This window comes from Mustela nivalis (genome assembly GCF_964662115.1).
Source record: "Mustela nivalis genome assembly, chromosome: 16".
Lineage (NCBI taxonomy): Eukaryota > Metazoa > Chordata > Mammalia > Carnivora > Mustelidae > Mustela > Mustela nivalis.
In genome coordinates, this window is record NC_139035.1 from 33,337,799 (window position 1) to 33,356,947 (window position 19,149).

The 19,149-nt window shown below is 35.3% G+C and overlaps 1 protein-coding gene across 19 annotated transcripts in view; it reads left to right on the top strand.

Moving 5' to 3' along the window:
* LOC309850284 (membrane cofactor protein-like) overlaps positions 1–19,149 on the top strand; it is a 44,438-nt gene that overhangs the window by 15,474 nt on the left and 9,815 nt on the right. For 4 of the 19 annotated variants that reach the window (XM_082704003.1, XM_082704001.1, XM_082703990.1 and 1 more), the window contains exons 4-10: positions 2,375–2,469; positions 3,907–4,104; positions 11,497–11,679; positions 12,196–12,240; positions 12,349–12,393; positions 13,516–13,569; positions 18,078–18,131. In XM_082704003.1, coding sequence (XP_082560129.1) covers positions 2,375–2,469; positions 3,907–4,104; positions 11,497–11,679; positions 12,196–12,240; positions 12,349–12,393; positions 13,516–13,569; positions 18,078–18,131 — 674 coding nt within the window. Of the gene's footprint in view, positions 1–2,374; positions 2,470–3,906; positions 4,105–11,496; positions 11,730–12,033; positions 12,241–12,348; positions 12,394–13,515; positions 13,570–18,077; positions 18,132–19,149 lie in introns of those variants that run through there. The other 15 variants (XM_082703995.1, XM_082703994.1, XM_082703991.1 and 12 more) reach the window with 5 other exon arrangements.

Genomic DNA, 19,149 nt, shown 5'->3' on the forward strand with positions numbered 1-19,149 from the left:
TCTTCTTTGATCCACTGGTTGTTTAAAAGCATGTTGTTTATTTTTCACAATTTTGTGAATTTTCTGGTTTTCCTTTTAATATTGGTTTCTCACTTCATCCCATCATGGCCAGATATGATATCTATCTTTTAAAATCTACTGATTAATTAATATTAATTTGTGGCCTAACATAATTATCTTATTAACTATCCATTGTATAATTGATCATGTTATTAATATAATTATATTATTATTTTGTGGCCTAGCTTATGACTGTCCTGGGAAGTGACCCATATGCAATTAAAAGGAATGTGTATTTTGTTGTTGTTGGATAGAATGCTCTATATATTGTCTGTGTCATCTTGTTGGTTTATTACTTTGTTGAAGTTCTCTATTTTCCTTATCTTCTTTCTAGTTGTCTTTCCATTCTTGTGAGTTGAAGTCTTGAAGTCTCCAACTATTAGTATAAAATTACCTATATGAGAAATGTGCAGTCCCCCCGTAATTCTGTTTTTGATTCATATTTATTTATGTCATGGCATATATAAATGTTTGTAATTGTTATATTCTTTGAGTATTTAACCTTTACTAATATAATGTCCTCCTTTGTTTCCTGTAATCGTTTTTTAATTTAAAGTCTATTATATCTGAAATATAGCCACCCCTGCTCTCTTTTGGTTACTATTCGTGTGGAATATCTTTTTCCATCCTTTCAGTTTCAACCCGTATGTGTCTTTGAAGCTTAACTGAGGCTCTGATAGATGTTGTACAGTTGGATAATGTGTTTCTTTCCATTCTGCTGATCTCTGTCTTTTGCTTGGAGAGCTTAATCCATTTACACTTAAAGTAATTAGTGACAGGAAACACTTCTGAAATTGTGCTGTTTTTTCTATATTCCTTATAGCTTTTTATGTTCCTCATTTCCTGTATTGTTGTTTTATTATGTGTGTAGTTGATTTTTGTAGTGTTTAAATTCCTCTCTCATTTCCTTTTGTGTATATTATAGTTGTTTTGTTTGTAGCTCCTATGGGGACTACAGTTAACATTCTACAGGCCTAGCACTCCAGTTTGAATTTCAATAAATTACAAAAACTGTTCATTTATAGCTTCATCCCCACCCCTTTTAGTTACTGATGTCATACTGCTCTCTATACTAATTGTAATATTAGCTTCTACACTAATAATCTATTTTCTTCTAAAAGATTACTGTCTTAAATCACATAGAAAACAAAAATTTTACTTATAAGCCATTGTTACAATAATATTAGCTTTTATAATATAATTACTCAGGTATTTACCTTTAGTGAGATCCTTATTTATCCATACAGCTTCAAGTTACTTTCTAGTGTCCATTCATTTGACCTTGCAGACCCCCGTGTAGATTTCTTGCAAGTTAAGTCTAATGGTCACAAACTCCTCAGATTTTTTCTCTACTGGGGAAATCTTAATTTTTCCCTCACTTTCAAAGGATAGTTTTGCTGGATAGAGGAATTTTGTTTGCAGTTTTTTTTTTTTTCTTTTAGCACCTTGAATATTCAGTCAGCCCACTGTTTTCTGGCCTCCGAGTTTCAGGTGTGAAATCTGCTGATAATCTTATTTAGGATCCCTTGTAGGTGATGATTCATTTCTGTCTTCAAGCTTTCAAGATTCTCTTTCTTGGTCTTTTGAAAGTTTGATTATTATGTGTCTTAGTGTGGGTCTCTTTGAGTTCATCTTACTTGGAATTCTGGAGCATTTTAGATATTTATATTCATATCCATCATCAAATTTGGGTTTCCAGCCATTATTTCTTCAAATACTGTCTGTGCCCTTTCTATCTTCTTTGGAAGTCTTAACAGTATATATCTTGGTCTGCTTATTGGTGTCCCAGGAGTCCCTTTGCTTGTGTACTTTTCTTTAGTCTTTTCTCTTTCTGCTCAGTAGTTTCCAGTTTGCCAGTTCTTTTCTTCTGTGTGCTCAAATCTGTGTTTAATTCCCCTAGTCAAGCCCTACATCAGGCTCCCTGGTCAGCAGGGAGTCTGCTTCTCCCTCTGCATCTTTCCTCTGCTTATGTTCTCTCTCTCTCTCTCAAATAAATAAATAAAATATTTTTTAAAAACGTCAGGAGCATAGTCATAGAAATGAATGTGTAAGGTGATTGCTGGAGATAGCACAGTGGCCAGACTGAGAGAGAGAACAGATTTATTTGGACTTCTTTGATCTAGGCCAATGTATATTTAAAGTAGAAACTCTGGTTAAATTACAGATATGGTCAGCATTCTCATTATTTGTCACTTAAAGAACATCTTCAGCAAACTACTATAGCATAAGAAACAAACAACCAAATTTTTTTTCATTATTATATACATCTAGTTAACTGCTAAAGAATCCAATAACTTTCTCTTTTCTCATTCAGTTATCGGCTAGTTGGACAAAGAATTCTATACTGTGAAATCTCTACTGATGATGAAAGAAAAGTGACTTGGAGTGATGATCCCCCACTATGTATAAGTAAGTATATTCTTTCGTTAGAATCTAGAGCACTAGTTCTTAACATTTTGTTGTTAGGATCCCTTTATGCTTTAAAATTAGAAACCACAATGCACTTTGCTTTATGTGGTTAGGTCTGTTGGTAGTCATTATATTAGAAATAAAAGAAGTTTTTAAAATAAATATTTATTAATTCACTTTTAAGAACTGTAAGCTCAATGCATGTCAATATATGCCACATATTTTATTTTTTAATATTTTTTTATAAAAAAAATATTTTCCAAAGGAAAGAGAGTAGTGGCATTGTTTCACAATTTGGCAAATCTCTTCAAAATCCGGCTTAAAGGAAGCTGTGTGGATGCAGTCTATTGTGCTCTCACACAATTTATACATATTTGGATAATTTCACCATAGACTTACTAGGATGAAAGTGAAAACAGACAATAGCATCTTGATACTGTATATTACCGATTCAGTGAATGGATATACCATTGATCCTTCAACAACATATATTTTAACTGTGTGAGTCCACTTATATGTTTTTTTAACTGTACAGTACTATAAATGTATTTTCTTTTCATTATGATTTTCTTAATACTTTCTTTTCTCTAGCTTATCTTATTATATGACTATATTATGTAGTACATACATACAGTGTGTGTTAATCATCTCTTTATGTTCTTGATAAAGTTTGTAGTCAATAGTAGGCCATTAGTAGTTAAGCTTTGGGGGTAGTCAAAAGATACATGAGGAGTTTCCACTATGCAGAGGATCAGTTCTTCTAACCCCTTCGTTGTTCAACTTGTCAAGTATATTTATAAATTATAAAGCATTTCTCAGCCCTGAGTTTTATTTTGAGTCACAAGCATATTTTCTCATTAAATTCTCATTCGCATTTCTCTTTTTTAAAAGATTTTATTTCTAAATTGTCAGCATCTCTTTTTTTTTTTTTTTTTAAGATTTTATTTCTTTCTTTGACAGAGATCACAAGTAGGCAGAGAGGCAGACAGAGAGAGAGAGAGGAGGAAGCAGGCTCCCTGCTAAGTAGAGAGCCCGATGTGGGGCTCGATCCCAGGACCCTGGGATCATGACCTGAGCCGAAGGCAGAGACTTTAACCCACTGAGCCACCCAGGTGCCCCGTCAGTATCTCTTATAATGAGAACTTAAAATGGCTTTCCTGGTAAACATAGGTATTTCATAGGTATCTTGTGTAGGTATTTAAGAAAAAGAGTTCTGTTAAAGTTGACATCTACCTTACTGGTCTGAATTTGGGATAATATATTCTCTCACAGAAACCTTTTTCTAAATGAATATTGGAGTTACACCTAGCTTGTAGAAATCATATGTTAATGAATTTATTGAAGGCAGTTCATAGGTCTTCACTAACGCTATTGTAATCTTTTCCTTTCCTTTTGCCTTTTGTGTCCTCTCTTTTTTTTTTCCCCCCACTTTCTAAGGGATAATGTGTCCACCACCTGGAAAAATACCAAATGGAAAATATACCGGTAGTGAGAAGGATGAATTTGAATATAATGAAGTGGTAATTTACAGTTGTAATCCTTCAAATGGACCAGATGAATATTCACTTGTTGGAGAGAGTAATCTTATTTGTACTGGCAATGGTGTATGGAGTAGTAACCCTCCTGAGTGTAAAGGTAATATTTTCCTTTCCTTCTTCATTTTAAATATTTTGAAACACTTGGTAAATACCTACCAGTAAACAAAACAGCCACATGTGCTTGCTCCTCCCATTAAATTGGCTTCTCATTTAATTTTTTAAAAGATTTATTTATTGGGAGGTAGAGAGAATATCTGTAGCAGACTTGCTCTGAGCAGGGAACCTGAGGCAGGGTTCACTTTCACCACCCATAAGATCACAGCCTGAGCCAAAATCAGGAATCAGATCCTTAACCATCTGAGTCACCCAGGAGCCTAATTTAGTTTAATGTAGGTCCAACTGACTCAAAAGTAGTTCTGATTATAGAACTCCCCAGCCCTTACCCTACATTTTTTGGCATTCTAATTAATACATTGTGAACTCCTGTGTGTATGTATGACTTAGGATTTTTTTCTTTGGAAACATCAAAAGAGCATACAGTGGCCTAAAAATAAGTTTTATCCAAAACCCATCAATATGCTCTCTACAAGAAACTCATTTTAGATCCAAAGACACCTCCAGATTTAAAGTGAGGGGCTGGAAAACAATTTACTATGCTAATGGACATCAAAAGAAAGCTGGGGTGGCAATGCTTATATCAGATAAATTAGATTTTAAGCCAAGGACTATAATAAGAGATGAGGAAGGACACTGTATCATACTCAAATGGCCTGTCCAACAAGAAGATCTAATAATTTTAAATATCTATGCCTCTAACATGGGAGCAGCCAACTATATAAAGCAATTAATAACAAAATCAAAGAAACACATTGACAATAATAAAATAATAGTAGGGGACTCTAACCACCCCCTCACTGAAATGGACAGATCATCCAAGCAAAAGATCAACAAGGAAATAAAGGCCTTAAATGACACACTGAACCAGAAGGACATCACAGATATATTCAGAACATTCCATCCCAAAGCAACAAAATACACATTCTTCTCTAGTGCACATGGAACATTCTCCAGCATGTTCTCCATGAATTCTCCAGAATCTTTTCAGAATTCTCCAGAATCTCATCTGGTATCAAAAGATTGGGACATATTACCCAATATATTTTCCCAGACATATTTTCCCAACATATTTTCAGACCACAATGCTCTGAAGCTAGAACTCAGTCACAAGAGGAAATTTGGAAAGAACCCAAATACATGGAGTCTAAAGAATGAATGGGTCAACCAGGAAATTAAGAATTGAAAAAATACATGGAAACAAATAATAATGAAAACACAATGGCTCAAAGTCTGTGGGACACAGCAAGGGCAGTCCTGAGAGGAAGATATATAGCAATACAAGCCTTTCTCAAGAAACAAGAAAGGTCTCAAATACATAACCTAACCGTACACCTGAAGGAGCTGGAGAAAAAAACAACAGAGAAAGCCTAAACCCAGCAAGAGAAGAGAAATAATAAAGATCAACAGAAATCAATGAAATAGAAACCAAGAAAACAATAGAACAAATCACGAAACTAGGAGCTGGTTCTTTGAAAGAATTAATAAGATTGATAAACCGTTGCCAGACTTACCAAAAAGAAAAGAGAAAGGACCCAAATAAATAAAATCATGAATGAAAGAGGAGAAATCACAACCAACACCAAAGAAATACAAACAACTATAAGAACATATTATGAGCAACTATACACCAGCCATTTTGACAATCTGCAAGAAATGGATGCATTGCTACAGACATTTAACTACTAAAACTGAACCAGGAAGAAATAGAAAACCTGAACAGACCCATAACCAGTAAGGAGATTACAGCAATCATCAAAAAGCTCCCAGCAAAAAAGGGCCCAGGGCCAGGTGGCTTCCCAGGGGAATTCTACCAGACACATAAAGAAGAATTAATAACTATTCTCCTAAAACTATTCCAAAAAATAGAAATGGAAGGAACATTTCCAATTTTATTTTTTGAGGCCAGCATTACCTTGATACAAAACCAGACAAAGACTGCATCATAAAAGAGAATTACAGACCAATATCCCTGATGAACACAGATGCGAAAATTCTCACCAAAATACTAGCCAACAGGATCCAACAGTACATTAAAAGCATTATTCACCACGACCAGGTGGGATTTATTCCAGGGCTGCAAGGTTGGTTCAACATCTGAAATTAATCAACGTGATACAATACATTATTAAAAGAATAAGAACCATATGGTACTCTCAGTAGATGCTGAAAAAGCATTTGACAAGGTACAGCATCCTTTCTTGATCAAAACTCTTCAAACTGTAGGGATGGAGGGTACATACTTCACTATCATCACAGACATCTATGAAAAACCCACTGTGAATATCATTCTCAATGGAGGAAAAACTGAGAGCTTTTCCGCTAAGGTCAGGAACAAGGCAGGGATGTCCATTATCACCACTGTTATTCAACATAGTAGTAGAAGTTCTAGCCTCAGCAATTAGACAACAAAAAGAAATTAAAGGCATCTGAATCAGCAAAGAAGAAATCAAACTATCACTCTTTGCAGATGATACAATACTTTATGTGGAAAACCCAAAGGACTCTACTCCAAATCTGCTAGAACTTGAACAGGAATTCAGTAAAGTGCCTGGATATAAAATCAATGTACAGAAATCAGTTGCATTTCTATATACCAACAACAGAACAGAAGAAAGAGAAATTAAGGAGTCAATCCCATTTACAATTGCACCCAAAACCATAAGATTCCTAGGAATAAACCTAACCAAAGAGACAAAGAATCTGTACTCAGAAAACCATAAAGTACTCATGAAAGAAATTAAGGAAGACACACAGAAATGGAAAAATGTTTCATGCTCATGGATTGGAAGAACAAATATTGTGAAGATGTCTATGCCACCTAAAGCAATCTACACATTTAATGCAATCCATATCAAGATACCATCAATTTTTTCCAAAGAAAAGGGACAAATAATCCTAAAATTTATATGGAACCAGAAAAGACCCTGAATAGCCAGAGGAATGTTGAAAATGAAGCCAAAGTTGGTGGCATCACAATTCCAGACTTCAAGCTCTATTACAAAGCTGTCATCATCAAGACAGTATGGTGCCGGCAGAAAAACAGACACATAGGTCAATGGAACAGAATAGAGAGCCCAGAAATGGACCCTCAACTCTATGGTCAACTAATCTTCGATAAAGCAGGACATAATGTCCAATGGAAAAAAGACAGTCTCTTCAACAAATGGTGTTGTGAAAATTGGACAGCCACATGTAGAAAAATGAAACTGGACCGTTTCTTCACACCACACACAAAAATAGACTCAAAATGGATGACTCACCTCAGTGTGAGAAAGTAATCCATCAAAATCCTTGAGGAGAACACAGGCAGCAACCTCTTTGACCTCAGCCATGGCAACTTATTCCTAGAGACATTGCCAAAGGCAAGGGAAGCAAGGGCAAAAATGAACTATTGGGCCTTCATCAAGATCAAAAGCTTTTGCACAGCAGAGGAAACAGTCAGCAAAACCAAAAGAAAACTGACAGAATGGGAGAAGATATTTGCAAACGACATTATCAGATAAAGGGCTATTATCCAAAATCTATAAAGAACTTACCAAATTCAACGCTCAAAGAACAAATAATCCAGTCAAGAAATGGGCAGGGTGCCTGGGTGGCTCAGTGGGTTAAGCTGCTGCCTTCGGCTCAGGTCATGATCTCGGGGTCCTGGGATCGAGTCCCGCATCGGGCTCTCTGCTCAGCAGGGAGCCTGCTTCCCTTTTCTCTCTCTCTCCGTCTACTTGTGATCTCTCTCTGTCAAATAAATAAATAAAATCTTAAAAAAAAAAGATATCTATAAAAAACAAGAAATGGGCAGAGGATACGAACAGACATTTCTGCAAAGAAGACATCCAGATGGCCAACAGACACATGAAAAGGTGCTCCACATCACTCAGCATCAGGGAAATACAAATCAAGACCACAATGAGATTCTGCCACAATGAGATTCTGCCACACCGGTCAGAATGGCTAAAATTAATAAGTCAGTAAATGACAGATACTGGTGGATGTGGAGAAAGGGGAACCCTCCTACACAGTTGGTGGGAATGCAAGCTGATGCAACCACTCTGAAAAACAGCATGGAGGTTCCTCAAATAGTTGAAAATAGAACTACCCTACGACCCAGCAATCATACTACTGGGTATTTACCCTAAAGAAACAAATGTGGTGATCCGAAGGGGCACGTGACTTGAATGTCTATAGCAGCAATGTCCATAATAGCCAAAGTATGGAAAGAACCTAGGTGCCCATCAACAGATGAATGGATAAAGAAGATGTGGTTGATATGTACAATGGAATACTACACAGCCATCAAAGAAATGAAATCTTGCCATTTGCGACAACGTGGATAGTTAGAAAGTATTATTATGTGAGTGAAATAAGTTGATCAGAGAAAGACAGTTATCATATGATCTCCCTGATATGAAGAATTGAGAGGCAACGGGCGAGTTTTGGTGGGTAGGGAAGGAAAAAATGAAACAATTGGGACCGAGAGGGAGACAAATCATAAGAGACTCAATCTCACAAAACAGACTGAGGGTTGCTGAGGGGAGACGGGAGGGAGAGGGTGGTTGGGTTATGGACATGATGGGACGGTATGTGCTATGGTAAGTGCTGTGAAGTGTGTAAACCTGGCGATTCACAGACCTGTACCCCTGGGACTAATAATACATTATATGTTAATAAAAAATAAGAAATTAGAAAAAATTAGTTTTATCTTGTATTACAAGATGTCTAAGAGTTCCAGCTACAGGAACTGGTAGAGCAAATTGTAAAAGACTAACCCTCTCCCAAGTAAGAATGGTAAACTCTGGACAAAACGTATTTTAATAATAGTGTGTAAGGCTGTAAAGAGTGGCCAGAGGCAGGGAGACTCTGGAAGGGATTTGACTCTTGGAAGAAAGAACCACTGAAGGGCAGCAAAATATGTACTCTATTGAGGTACATGCAGAACATTCTCCAACACCATATTCTACAAAATATGGTAGTTTAAAAAAATTTTAATTGAAATCGTGCAGAGTGTAATGTCAGATCACAATGAAATGAATGTAGAAAACAAAGATATATAAAAAAGCCCCAACTACTTGAAAATTACACAAGACACTCAATCCATGAGTCAAAGGAAAAGTCACAGGAAAATCAGAACATGCTTTGAATTGAATAAAAATAAAGAGCACAACATATCAAAATACCACTCTTTGTGCAACACAGCAAACCAGGAATTGAGCAGAACTATCTGAACCTGATAAAGATGCCACAGCTTGCATTATATTTAATGATGAAAGACTAATTTATTTCCCTCTAAGGTAGGAACAAGACAAGCACGCCTGCAATCACCACTGTATTCAGCATTGTATTGTATTCAGCATTCAGCAAGAGATGGATATAGGAACACACTGGAAAGAGGGAAATAAAATATACTATGTTCACTCATGAGATGATTAGGTGGTAGAAGATTTGAAAGATTGAAGTTTTAGCAAGGTTGTGAGACAGAAGATCAATGTACAGAAATCAACTCTATGTCTACATACTGGCAATAAACCATTAGAGAATGTTGATGTTTCATTTAGAACTTCAAACTTGTATACTTGTGTATAATTCTGACAAACGTGCAAGATTTGAGTGACTAAAAACAGCTAAACACTTACTAAAAGAAAGACTATCTCAATAATATCAATAATAGAAATTTAGTAACATTAATTAGAACACTCTGTATAATAAAAATGTCATTTCTTCATAACTGATCTTTATATTCACAACCCCAATAAAACTCCCAGCAGAATTTTCTGTATAAATTGACAAGCTGAATCTAAAGTTAGTCTGAAAAGACAAAGCAAAATATTCAAAGCATTTTTGCTTTTGGTTTAAGGACTTAATTATAAAACATCGTATGAAGCATATTATCAAGACAGTGTGGTATTGTTGAAAGAGTAGCCTTATACAGCAATGGAATGGAATAAAGTCCAGAAATAAACCCTTCCAGGTATGTCTAGTTGATCTTAATCACAGTTTACAAACAAATCAATGGAAAATGATAAAAATACAGGCATATTTAGACATGCATATTCAAAAATACCAAAAAGAACCCTTAACTCGTGTTAGTTTAATATAAAAATGCTTACTCAAAATGGATAATAGACTAAACCTAAAACTATAAAAGTTTCACTATAAAACAGAAAATGTTTGTGACCTAGCCAGAGATTTAAGTATAACCATAAAAGCTTGATCCTTTAATGAAGAAATAAATTAATGAAATAGACTTTTTAAAAGTCCGCTATGTCTGCTCTCACAAGACACTGATAAAAGAATTTTTAAAAATTAGCCATGGACTGGAGACAAAATATTTGCAGAACTCATACCTGATAATGGATTTATATCTACAATATGTAAAGAACTCTTAAAATGCAATAATAAGGGATGCCTGGGTGGCTCAGTCAGTTAGTGTCTGCCTTTAGGTCTGGTCATGATCCCAGTGTCCTGAGATCAAGTCCCACCTCAGGTTCCTTGCTCAGTGGGAAGCCTGCTTGTCCTCTGCCTGCTACTCCCCCTGCTCATGCTGTTTCTCTTTCTATTTCTCTGTCTCTCTGACAAATAAGTAAAATCTTTAAAAAAAAAAAAAAAGCCCACAATAATAAGAAAACAGCCCAGTTTTTATTTTATTTTAATGGGCAAAGGTTGAATGCATCTGTTTCATCAAAGAAAATATATGGGTGGTGAAAAGTACATGAGAAGTTGCTCAATATCATTAGAATTACAGGTATGAGGCTAACTTGTATTTCAGGCCTATGTGCTCATATACGGCTTTACAGCAGGAAATGTGTTGTTTGATCTCTGGATTGCCGGCCAAGATGTTTGGAAAATGCTGCCCTAACTCCATTGGCCTTTCTCCATTTGTGTATGTTATTGCTACCTGAGAACTTCCTTTTTGCCTCTCTTTGCATGGCTGCCTGCTTTTCAACTTCTAACTTTGAGCTCAAGTATTGCCTTCTCAGAAGGTGTTCCCCAGCTTCTAGGAAAACAGTGTCAACATGACCTTGCGAAAAATCCTAGAACAGAGGGGGATTTAAGGTTGCTCTTGAACTTACCCCAGATTTGTATGTGGCGGTCAGTCTTTCTCAAGCCTTGTCAGTAATGGGAAAAAATACAGGAAAGCCAATAAACTATAATGCTAGTCTTTCTAGGTGGAAAAAAGTTAACTAGATTTCTCTAAATCTGAGGACTAAAATGTTTATATGCATACAGATTTCTTTGGTGTTTTTAAATTTTCTTTTATTTAACACCTTGCCTTTCATTCCTTGTATGTCTCTTCTGGCAGGAAATTACTTCGTACCATTTCTTCTGTTCCTGTGTTCAAGCAGCTTTCCATTAATTCTGGACTTTCTTTCCATTTCAGTCGTCAAATGTCCATTTCCAAACCCTGAAAATGGAAGACTGTTATCAGGATTCAGAAAAAAATACTACTACAAAGCAACAGTCACATTTGAATGCGACCCGGGTTATTACCATGAGGGTGAGAACACAGCAGTCTGTGGTAGTAACAGTACTTGGGAGCCTGCGAAGCCAACGTGTCTTAAAGGTACAGTAGGTGTCACTTGCCTTTTTGTCTTTTTTTTTCCTTTTAATTTTGTTTCCTCGACATTAAATAACAGTGATGCCAAATAGTTGAATAGAAGCAATTTTAGTATTTAACTCTGTCTTGTATTCATTTCCCTGACAGATGTATGACGGAATTCACAAAAGAATTCTGCTGTGTAATTTTCTGTTTTCATAGGGGCTTTGCATGTTAGGTATGTCACAGAAGTATATACATTTCTCGTTTGGCTTTTTTTATGTGCAAAACTGAATGATGCCATTTTTCAGAAAACTGAAGCATGGAAATTTTTACCTAAATGAGTTAAGAATGGAAGGTATGCTTCATAATAATGGAAAGAAAGCAATAGTTCCCAGTCTACGTTATTTTTTTTCCAGTGCTCATTCCTTCCAGTACCAGTCCTCCGATTTTGAACCATACAGGTTTAGTAACTTTCTGCTTGTATTTTTCAAAAATCAAGTCTGATCAAGCTGATCAAGTCTGCATTATTTTTTTTTCCAGTGCTGATTCCTTCCAGTACCAGTCCTCCGATTTTGAACCATACAGGTTTAGTAACTTTCTGCTTGTCTTTTCCAAAAATCCTTTAAATTCCTGGTGCACATGCCAGCAATAACTCCCAATCATTTGATGCATCTACATTATTTTGTTTTCCAGTGTTGACTCCTCCCAGTACAAAACCACCTATTCCAAGTGTCTCAGGTTTAGTACCTTCCTGCTTATATTTTTCAAAATCATCTAAATCTCTAATGTTTTACATGCATTCATTATGCTCAGTAACGAAAGGAGGAAGAACATACTGGTAGTCATTTTTAAGTTGTTAACAGTCCCCAAAACGGATTTGCCATAGCATACAGTTAGAAACAGGTATGTAAACGTGGGCAAGTTATGGACTCCTCAATGTGTATGTATTTGTAAAATGATTTTAATGCCTTCCCTAGTGAGTGCTGGTAAACTTTTCATGGGATTCATTTGAAACAGCACAGTCCCTCGCATATGGGAAGCTCCTAAAAGTAGCTCATATGATATCACTTGAATGAGTATTAGTGAAGAGGAAGGTCCTTGTCTTCTGTTTTTAACATATATATTTTCTGTGTCTTTTACTTTGCTGTTTTATTCTTTGTAAAAGGGATCTCTCGGGCCCTTTAGGGTGTCTTCCTGGTCCAGGACTGTTTCAGTTGCTGGACTGCAACCAGTTTAGTTTGGTTTTCAGTGTTGGTGTTGGTGCTGGGTACTGGAATTGGTTTGTTTTGTTTTGTTTTTGTAGCACAGTTTAAACTGGAGCATTTCTGCTATCTCCAGAGTAAGACGTGTATTTCCATTCTCCACCCCCACCAAACTCCTTGTTTCATAGAATTATTCTTTTCTTTTTACTGGGCATTTTTATTTAGGAATAGAAAATAAATTTCATAGCCACTGAAGGCAGTAATAGTCCTTATTCATTGACATGAAATGAGGGATTTCTTGCCAGTTCTGCTGATAAGCTACTCTGCTTAAGAACTGAAAGATTATTTTGCTATGGTTGGAAGGAAATATTTTCCAGATTTCAAAGTTGCTATCTTTGAACTCCATTATTGGTATGACTTATTGTCATTTAGCTTCCGGGATTTCCATTTTAAAATACAAAGCTATAGCAAACAATGTTACACATACATTCTCATGTACTTGTGCAAATAGATATTTAGGTTAAATTCCCAGAAATAGAATTACAAAGTTTAAAAGGTAAGTATTTTTCACTTTGAGAAATAATCTTTTAAAATCAAAATTAAATCCATAATTTTGTATTAATAAATTTGGTGAATTGAAACAAATTAATTTTTTCAGAACCCGAGTCTCCTCATACGACTATGCCTCCGAGTTCAACAACTACACCTCCAGGTTCAGCAACTCTTTATCCTACTGCTATTGACGCTGGGGCCCCTGTTGGCTCAGTCTGTTGGGTGTCTGCCTTCTGCACAGTTGTGATCTCAGGGTCCTGGGATTGAGCTGGGTCCTGCTTCCTGCTCAGTGGGGAGTCTGCCACTCCCCTTGCTTGTGCACATGCTTCTCTTTTTCTCACTCAAATGAATAAATAAAATCTTTGGGAAAAAAAGTTTTACAAAGTGATGGTTTAAAAATGATGTCCTATATTAATTTACATTTTCTTAATTATCAGTGAAGCTGAACTTTTTTTGGTCTGCCTTGTTTTATTCATGCCCTTTGCTCGTTTTTCTATTAGGTTTCTACAATATTTTTCTTGTTGATTTGTCAGAACTCATTATAAATGAAAGTATTGTTATCATGAAGTGAGTAAGTGTTTTCTAGGCTTTTTTTCTTTGCTTTAATTTTACTAGTCAAGTTTCTTTTAAGATTTTTATACTATTGGATATAGATTGCTTTTTGTAATTTTAATATGTAAGTATACGAATGTAAGTTTATAAAATTTCAAACTTTGCAAAAGTATACAGAATAAAAGATGGGTTCTTACTCTTTCTCTAGTCTATTACCTCAGTTAATCACTTAATAGTTTAGGGAGTTAATCACTCTTAGTCCATTACCTGACTTAATCACTTAATAGTTTAAATAGTAAACTTTTTACCTGTTTCTGTATATAAGTATCCTTTTCTGTGTAGTTACACATATTTTGGTATAAATTTTTACTTCATTCTTGAATAAAAGTGGCATCATGCTGTTCATATTTTTCTGAAACTTGCACTTTTTCCACTTCCTGGATTAGTGTTGTATTCAGATTTATTTTATCCCATCCTTTTTAATGGTGACTTTAAGATATGCCACAGTTTAGGGGTGTGTGGGTGTGTCAGTTAAGTGTCTTGCCTTCAGCTCAGGTCATGATCCTGGAATCCCAGGATTGAGTCCCAAAGTCCACTTCTCCCTCTGTCCCTCACCCTGCTTGTGCTCTCTTTCTCTCTCTCAAATAATAAATAAAATCTTAAAAAAAAAAAAAAAAGAGATATGCCACAGTTTATATAAACTGTTCTCCCATCAGGGGACTTTAAATGTGTATTTTTATACTAACAGGTAGTAGGGTGTATTGCTCTTATCCTAATAGCTATGTGTGTTTTGCCTTAACCTTTTGGTCTTCCCCATGCTGAAATATACAGTCATTTCAACCATGCATTCTGATTGATTTGTTTGCATTTAAGTCGTGGGTGCATCTGAAATTCATTGTAGTATATGGTGTGAGATAGGTTCCACTCCACCCTACCCACTCCGACCCAGTGGCGAAGTAGGAACATCTATAAAATAAGTTGTCCTCTCTCCAACTATTTTCAAGTACCAGTTTTTATTATGAAATTCATGAGTGTTCTAGTCATTCTCCAGTACGCTTGAACTCTACATCCCTGAGCCAGTACCAGATCATATATGTGTATGTATGTATGTGTGTGTATATATATATATATATATAATTTTTTTTTTTACTGTAGTGTTTTTTTTTTGTTGTTGTTGTTTTTACTATAGTATAGTGTGATTAATTTCTGGAAGAACACTTCCTTCTCAGAAATGTTTAGGCTATTCTCTATGTTAATTTTTTAAAAGATTTTACTCATTTATTTATTTGATTGAGTGAGTAGAGGGAGCAGCAGAGAGAGAGGGACAAGCAGACTCCCCACTGAGCACAGAACTCAGTGTGGGGCTCGATCTCACCATCCTGAGATCAGGACCTGAGCTGAAATCAAGAGTCAGATACTTAACTGACTGAACGACCCAGGTGCCCTTGAGTGTTAATATCTCTGAATAAACTTATACTACCATTTTAACCACTTGAAATGTACATTTCATTTACATTTAACACCACTTTAAGTGTACATTTCAGTGGCATTACGTGCATTTACATTATTTGCAACCATCATTACTATCTGTATCTCCAAAATGTTTTTATCATCTCACTTTGAATCTTTATACCTATTAAACAATAAGTCTCCATCTCTCCATCCTTCCCCAGCTGGGGCAGCCACTTTTATACTTTCTGTCTCTATGAATTGGACTATTGCAAGTACCTCACAGAAGTGGAATCATTTCTGGCTTATTTCAGTTAGTATAATGTATTCTGGCTTATTTCAGTTAGCATAATGTTTTCAAATTTCAACTATCTTGTAGCATATAATAGAACTTATTTCTTTTTCTGGCTGAATAATATTTTGTATTATGTACCACATTTTGTTTATTCATTCATCTGTTCATAAACATTTGGGTCATTTTGCCTTTTGGCTATTCCAAATAATGTTACTCTGAATATTAGCATTTGAGTAACTTTTCAGTTTTGGCAGTACGTATACCTAAGAGTAGAATTATTGGGTTATATGGTAATTCTTTGTTTACTTTTCTGAGGGACAGCCATACTGTCTTCCACAGTGGCTACCCATGTTATAGTCCCACCAGTGATACACAAAGATTCCAGATTCTCCACATCTTTGCCAACACTTGTTCTTTTCCGCTTTTTTGACAATTGCCATCCTAATATACATGTAATAGTATCTCATTGTGGGTTTTTATTGTTGTTGTTTGTTTGTTTTGCCTTTGGGGGGGTTGCTGAACTTATAACCCTGAGATCAAGACCTGAGCTGAGATCAGGAGTCAGTCAGAAGCTTAGCCTACTGAGCCAGCAAGGCACCCCCCTCATTGTGGTTTCTATTTGCGTTTCTCTAATGACTAGTGATAGGTATCTTTTCACGTGTTTATTGGTCTTTTGCAGATCTTTGGAAACCTGTCTATTCAAGTCCTTTGCCCGTTTTTAATTGTCTTGTTTTTCCACTGTTGAGTTTAGGAGTTCATTATATATTTTGTGTATCAGTTTCTTATTAGGTGTATGGTTTGCAGATGTTTTCTCATTCTGTGTATTGCCTTTTCACTCTCTGCAGTGTCCATTGATGAAGTCCAGTTTTTCTGGTTCTTTCGTTTCCTGTGTTTTTTGTGTCACATCCAGGCAATAGTTGCCAGATCCGACATCACAAAGCTTGTTCTGTATGTTTCCTTCTATGAGTTTTATGCTTGTAGCTCTGTGTTTAGTTTTGTATCCATTTTGACTTAATTTTTATGTATGCTGTAAAAGTAAGGGTCCAACTTCATCCTTTTGCATTTGGATATCCAGTTTTCTAAGAAGTATTTGTCAAAAATTTTTCCCTTTCTCCGTTCAGTATTCTTAGCACACTTGGTGGAGTCATTTCAGCACAGTCATAAAGGTTTATTTTTGAATTCTCTGTTCTGTTCCATTGGTCTATGTATCTGTCTTTATGCCAGTACCTCTCTATTTTGATTATTGTAGTTTTATAGTAATAAGTTTTAAAATCAAGAAGCATGAGTCCTCCCAACTTTGCACTTCTTTTTCAAAATTATCTTGGCTATGAGATACTGTAGGAATTATGGGGTTTTTGTTCTGTTTTTCTTGTTTCTGCAACATGCATTTCAAGATGGTTATGGGGTTTGCATTCAATCTGTAGATTGCTTTGTGTAGTATTAAAAGTTTAATGATACTAAGTCTTCTAATTCATGAACATGGGATGTCTTTCTATTTATTTATATCTTCAGTTTGCTTCAGCTGCGTTTTGTAGTTTTCAGTGTGTGAGTTTTTCACCTTCTTGCTTGTTTTATTCTTGAGTATTTTGTTTGTTCTTGAGCTATTGTAAATGGGATTGTTTTCTTAGTCTCGTTTTTCGATTATTTATTTTTAGTGTATAGAAATACAACCATTTGTTGTGTGTTGATTTTGTGCCCTGCAGCTTTGCTGAATTCATTTATTCTAATAGGAGTGTTTGTGATCCTTACAGTTTTCTGTGTAAAGGTCATGCATGTCATTTGGAACAGGGATCATTTTATTTCTTCCTTCCCAGTTTGGATGCTTTTTATTTTTTTCTTGCCTGGTTGCTCTGACTAGAATTTCTAATGTTATGTTGCATAGACGTGGAAAACACAGGCATCCTGTCTTGTTCCTTGTCCTGTCTTGGTCGTAAACGAAAAACTTTCAGTCTTTGACCTTTGAGTATGATGCAAATGACGGCCTTTTCATAAATGGCCTTCATCAAGTTGAAGTTTCCTTCTATTGCAGATCAATATCTAAATTGTTTATTAAGCCCCCCAAATTTTTACTGTTAAGTAGAATCACATTGAATCCATATTTTAACAATTAAATCCATAATTTTAATAATACACTTAAGATATAGTTGGTTACAGTACCACAGAATATTATCACAGGAAATATTACTGGACAAGAAGAACCATGGTCACATACAAATTTGTATTATGATGCCACCTTTAACTGGAGGAAAAGGAAATTATAAGGGTTTTTATACAAAGGTGAAAAATCAAAACCTATGACTTTAGAGGTCTTTGAACTTTCTTTTTTTCTTTTTTTTTTAACTTATTTCCTTGTTTTGTTTTTTCTTTTCTAGGACCTCGCCCAAACCCTGGTGATGACCCAAACGATGATGGCCCTAAGACTTTAGGTACTATTTTGGTTATTTTGAAATCTTAGAGTTCTACGTGTAAATATCATATTTCAGTTACCTGTAGTTAGAGAAGATACAGCGTGTGTGTCACAAATTGGTAAAATTTGACACTTGTTATTTTAATAGTGTAGATACCATAGTAGAGATAAGCAGCAGTCTTTGTAAACACATGTATAAAATATATTTTTTAAGAGGTGTCCCCCCAAAATGATTCCTAGTAGGGCGAGGTACCTTCCTTAAATTCTGTAATTATGTATAGATTAAAACACATAAAATGTAACTTGCTGTCCATGTGGTAGTGTTATTTTTTGATGGCAGTTTGTAGATCAGTTTTCTTTCTACTTGTACCTTGTATATATAAAGCCTTAAAGTACTACAGATTGGATTAATTTTTTTCTAGAATATGCTAGTGTGGCAAACTTTATATAGGCCTACGTAGTTCACACAATGCACGTAAAAATGAAAAAAAAGTATAGTTGTGACAGTTAAAGATTTCTTGATAAGTAAATGAAGAGAGCTATCTATTACTTTTATTTATATTAGACAAGTTATAGTAAAGTTAACCTTTTTATAACTTTAGGCCTGTTATATTTTCCCTCTGAACACTGTAGTCAGACTGTCATTGTACAGTAAAAACAGTGCCATCTTAAAGTGCTTAAGAGCTTGATAATTTTTTACAAAATGAAAAGATCAGACTTAAACATGATATTTTATGCATTGACTTTCAGAAATTTAGTATAAATAATGGCAGTTTAGAAGTAGAGGTGCTTCTGACATCATTGCTAAGCATTAAGATTTTGTGGTATGATTTATTTCTCTCTGGGTAGTCAAAAACGCATGTTTAAGTTTCTGTGCATTATTTTCATCCATGTGCCTGGTATTTAGAATCTCCTTGGTAATGAGGATTATGTCTTGGTTTTAGGGGGTGGAAGATAGAAGGGGTTGATGATAAGATAAACTATTACTTATAGTTCTGCAACTAACATCTGATGGATAGAAATTTATTTGTGGCAGT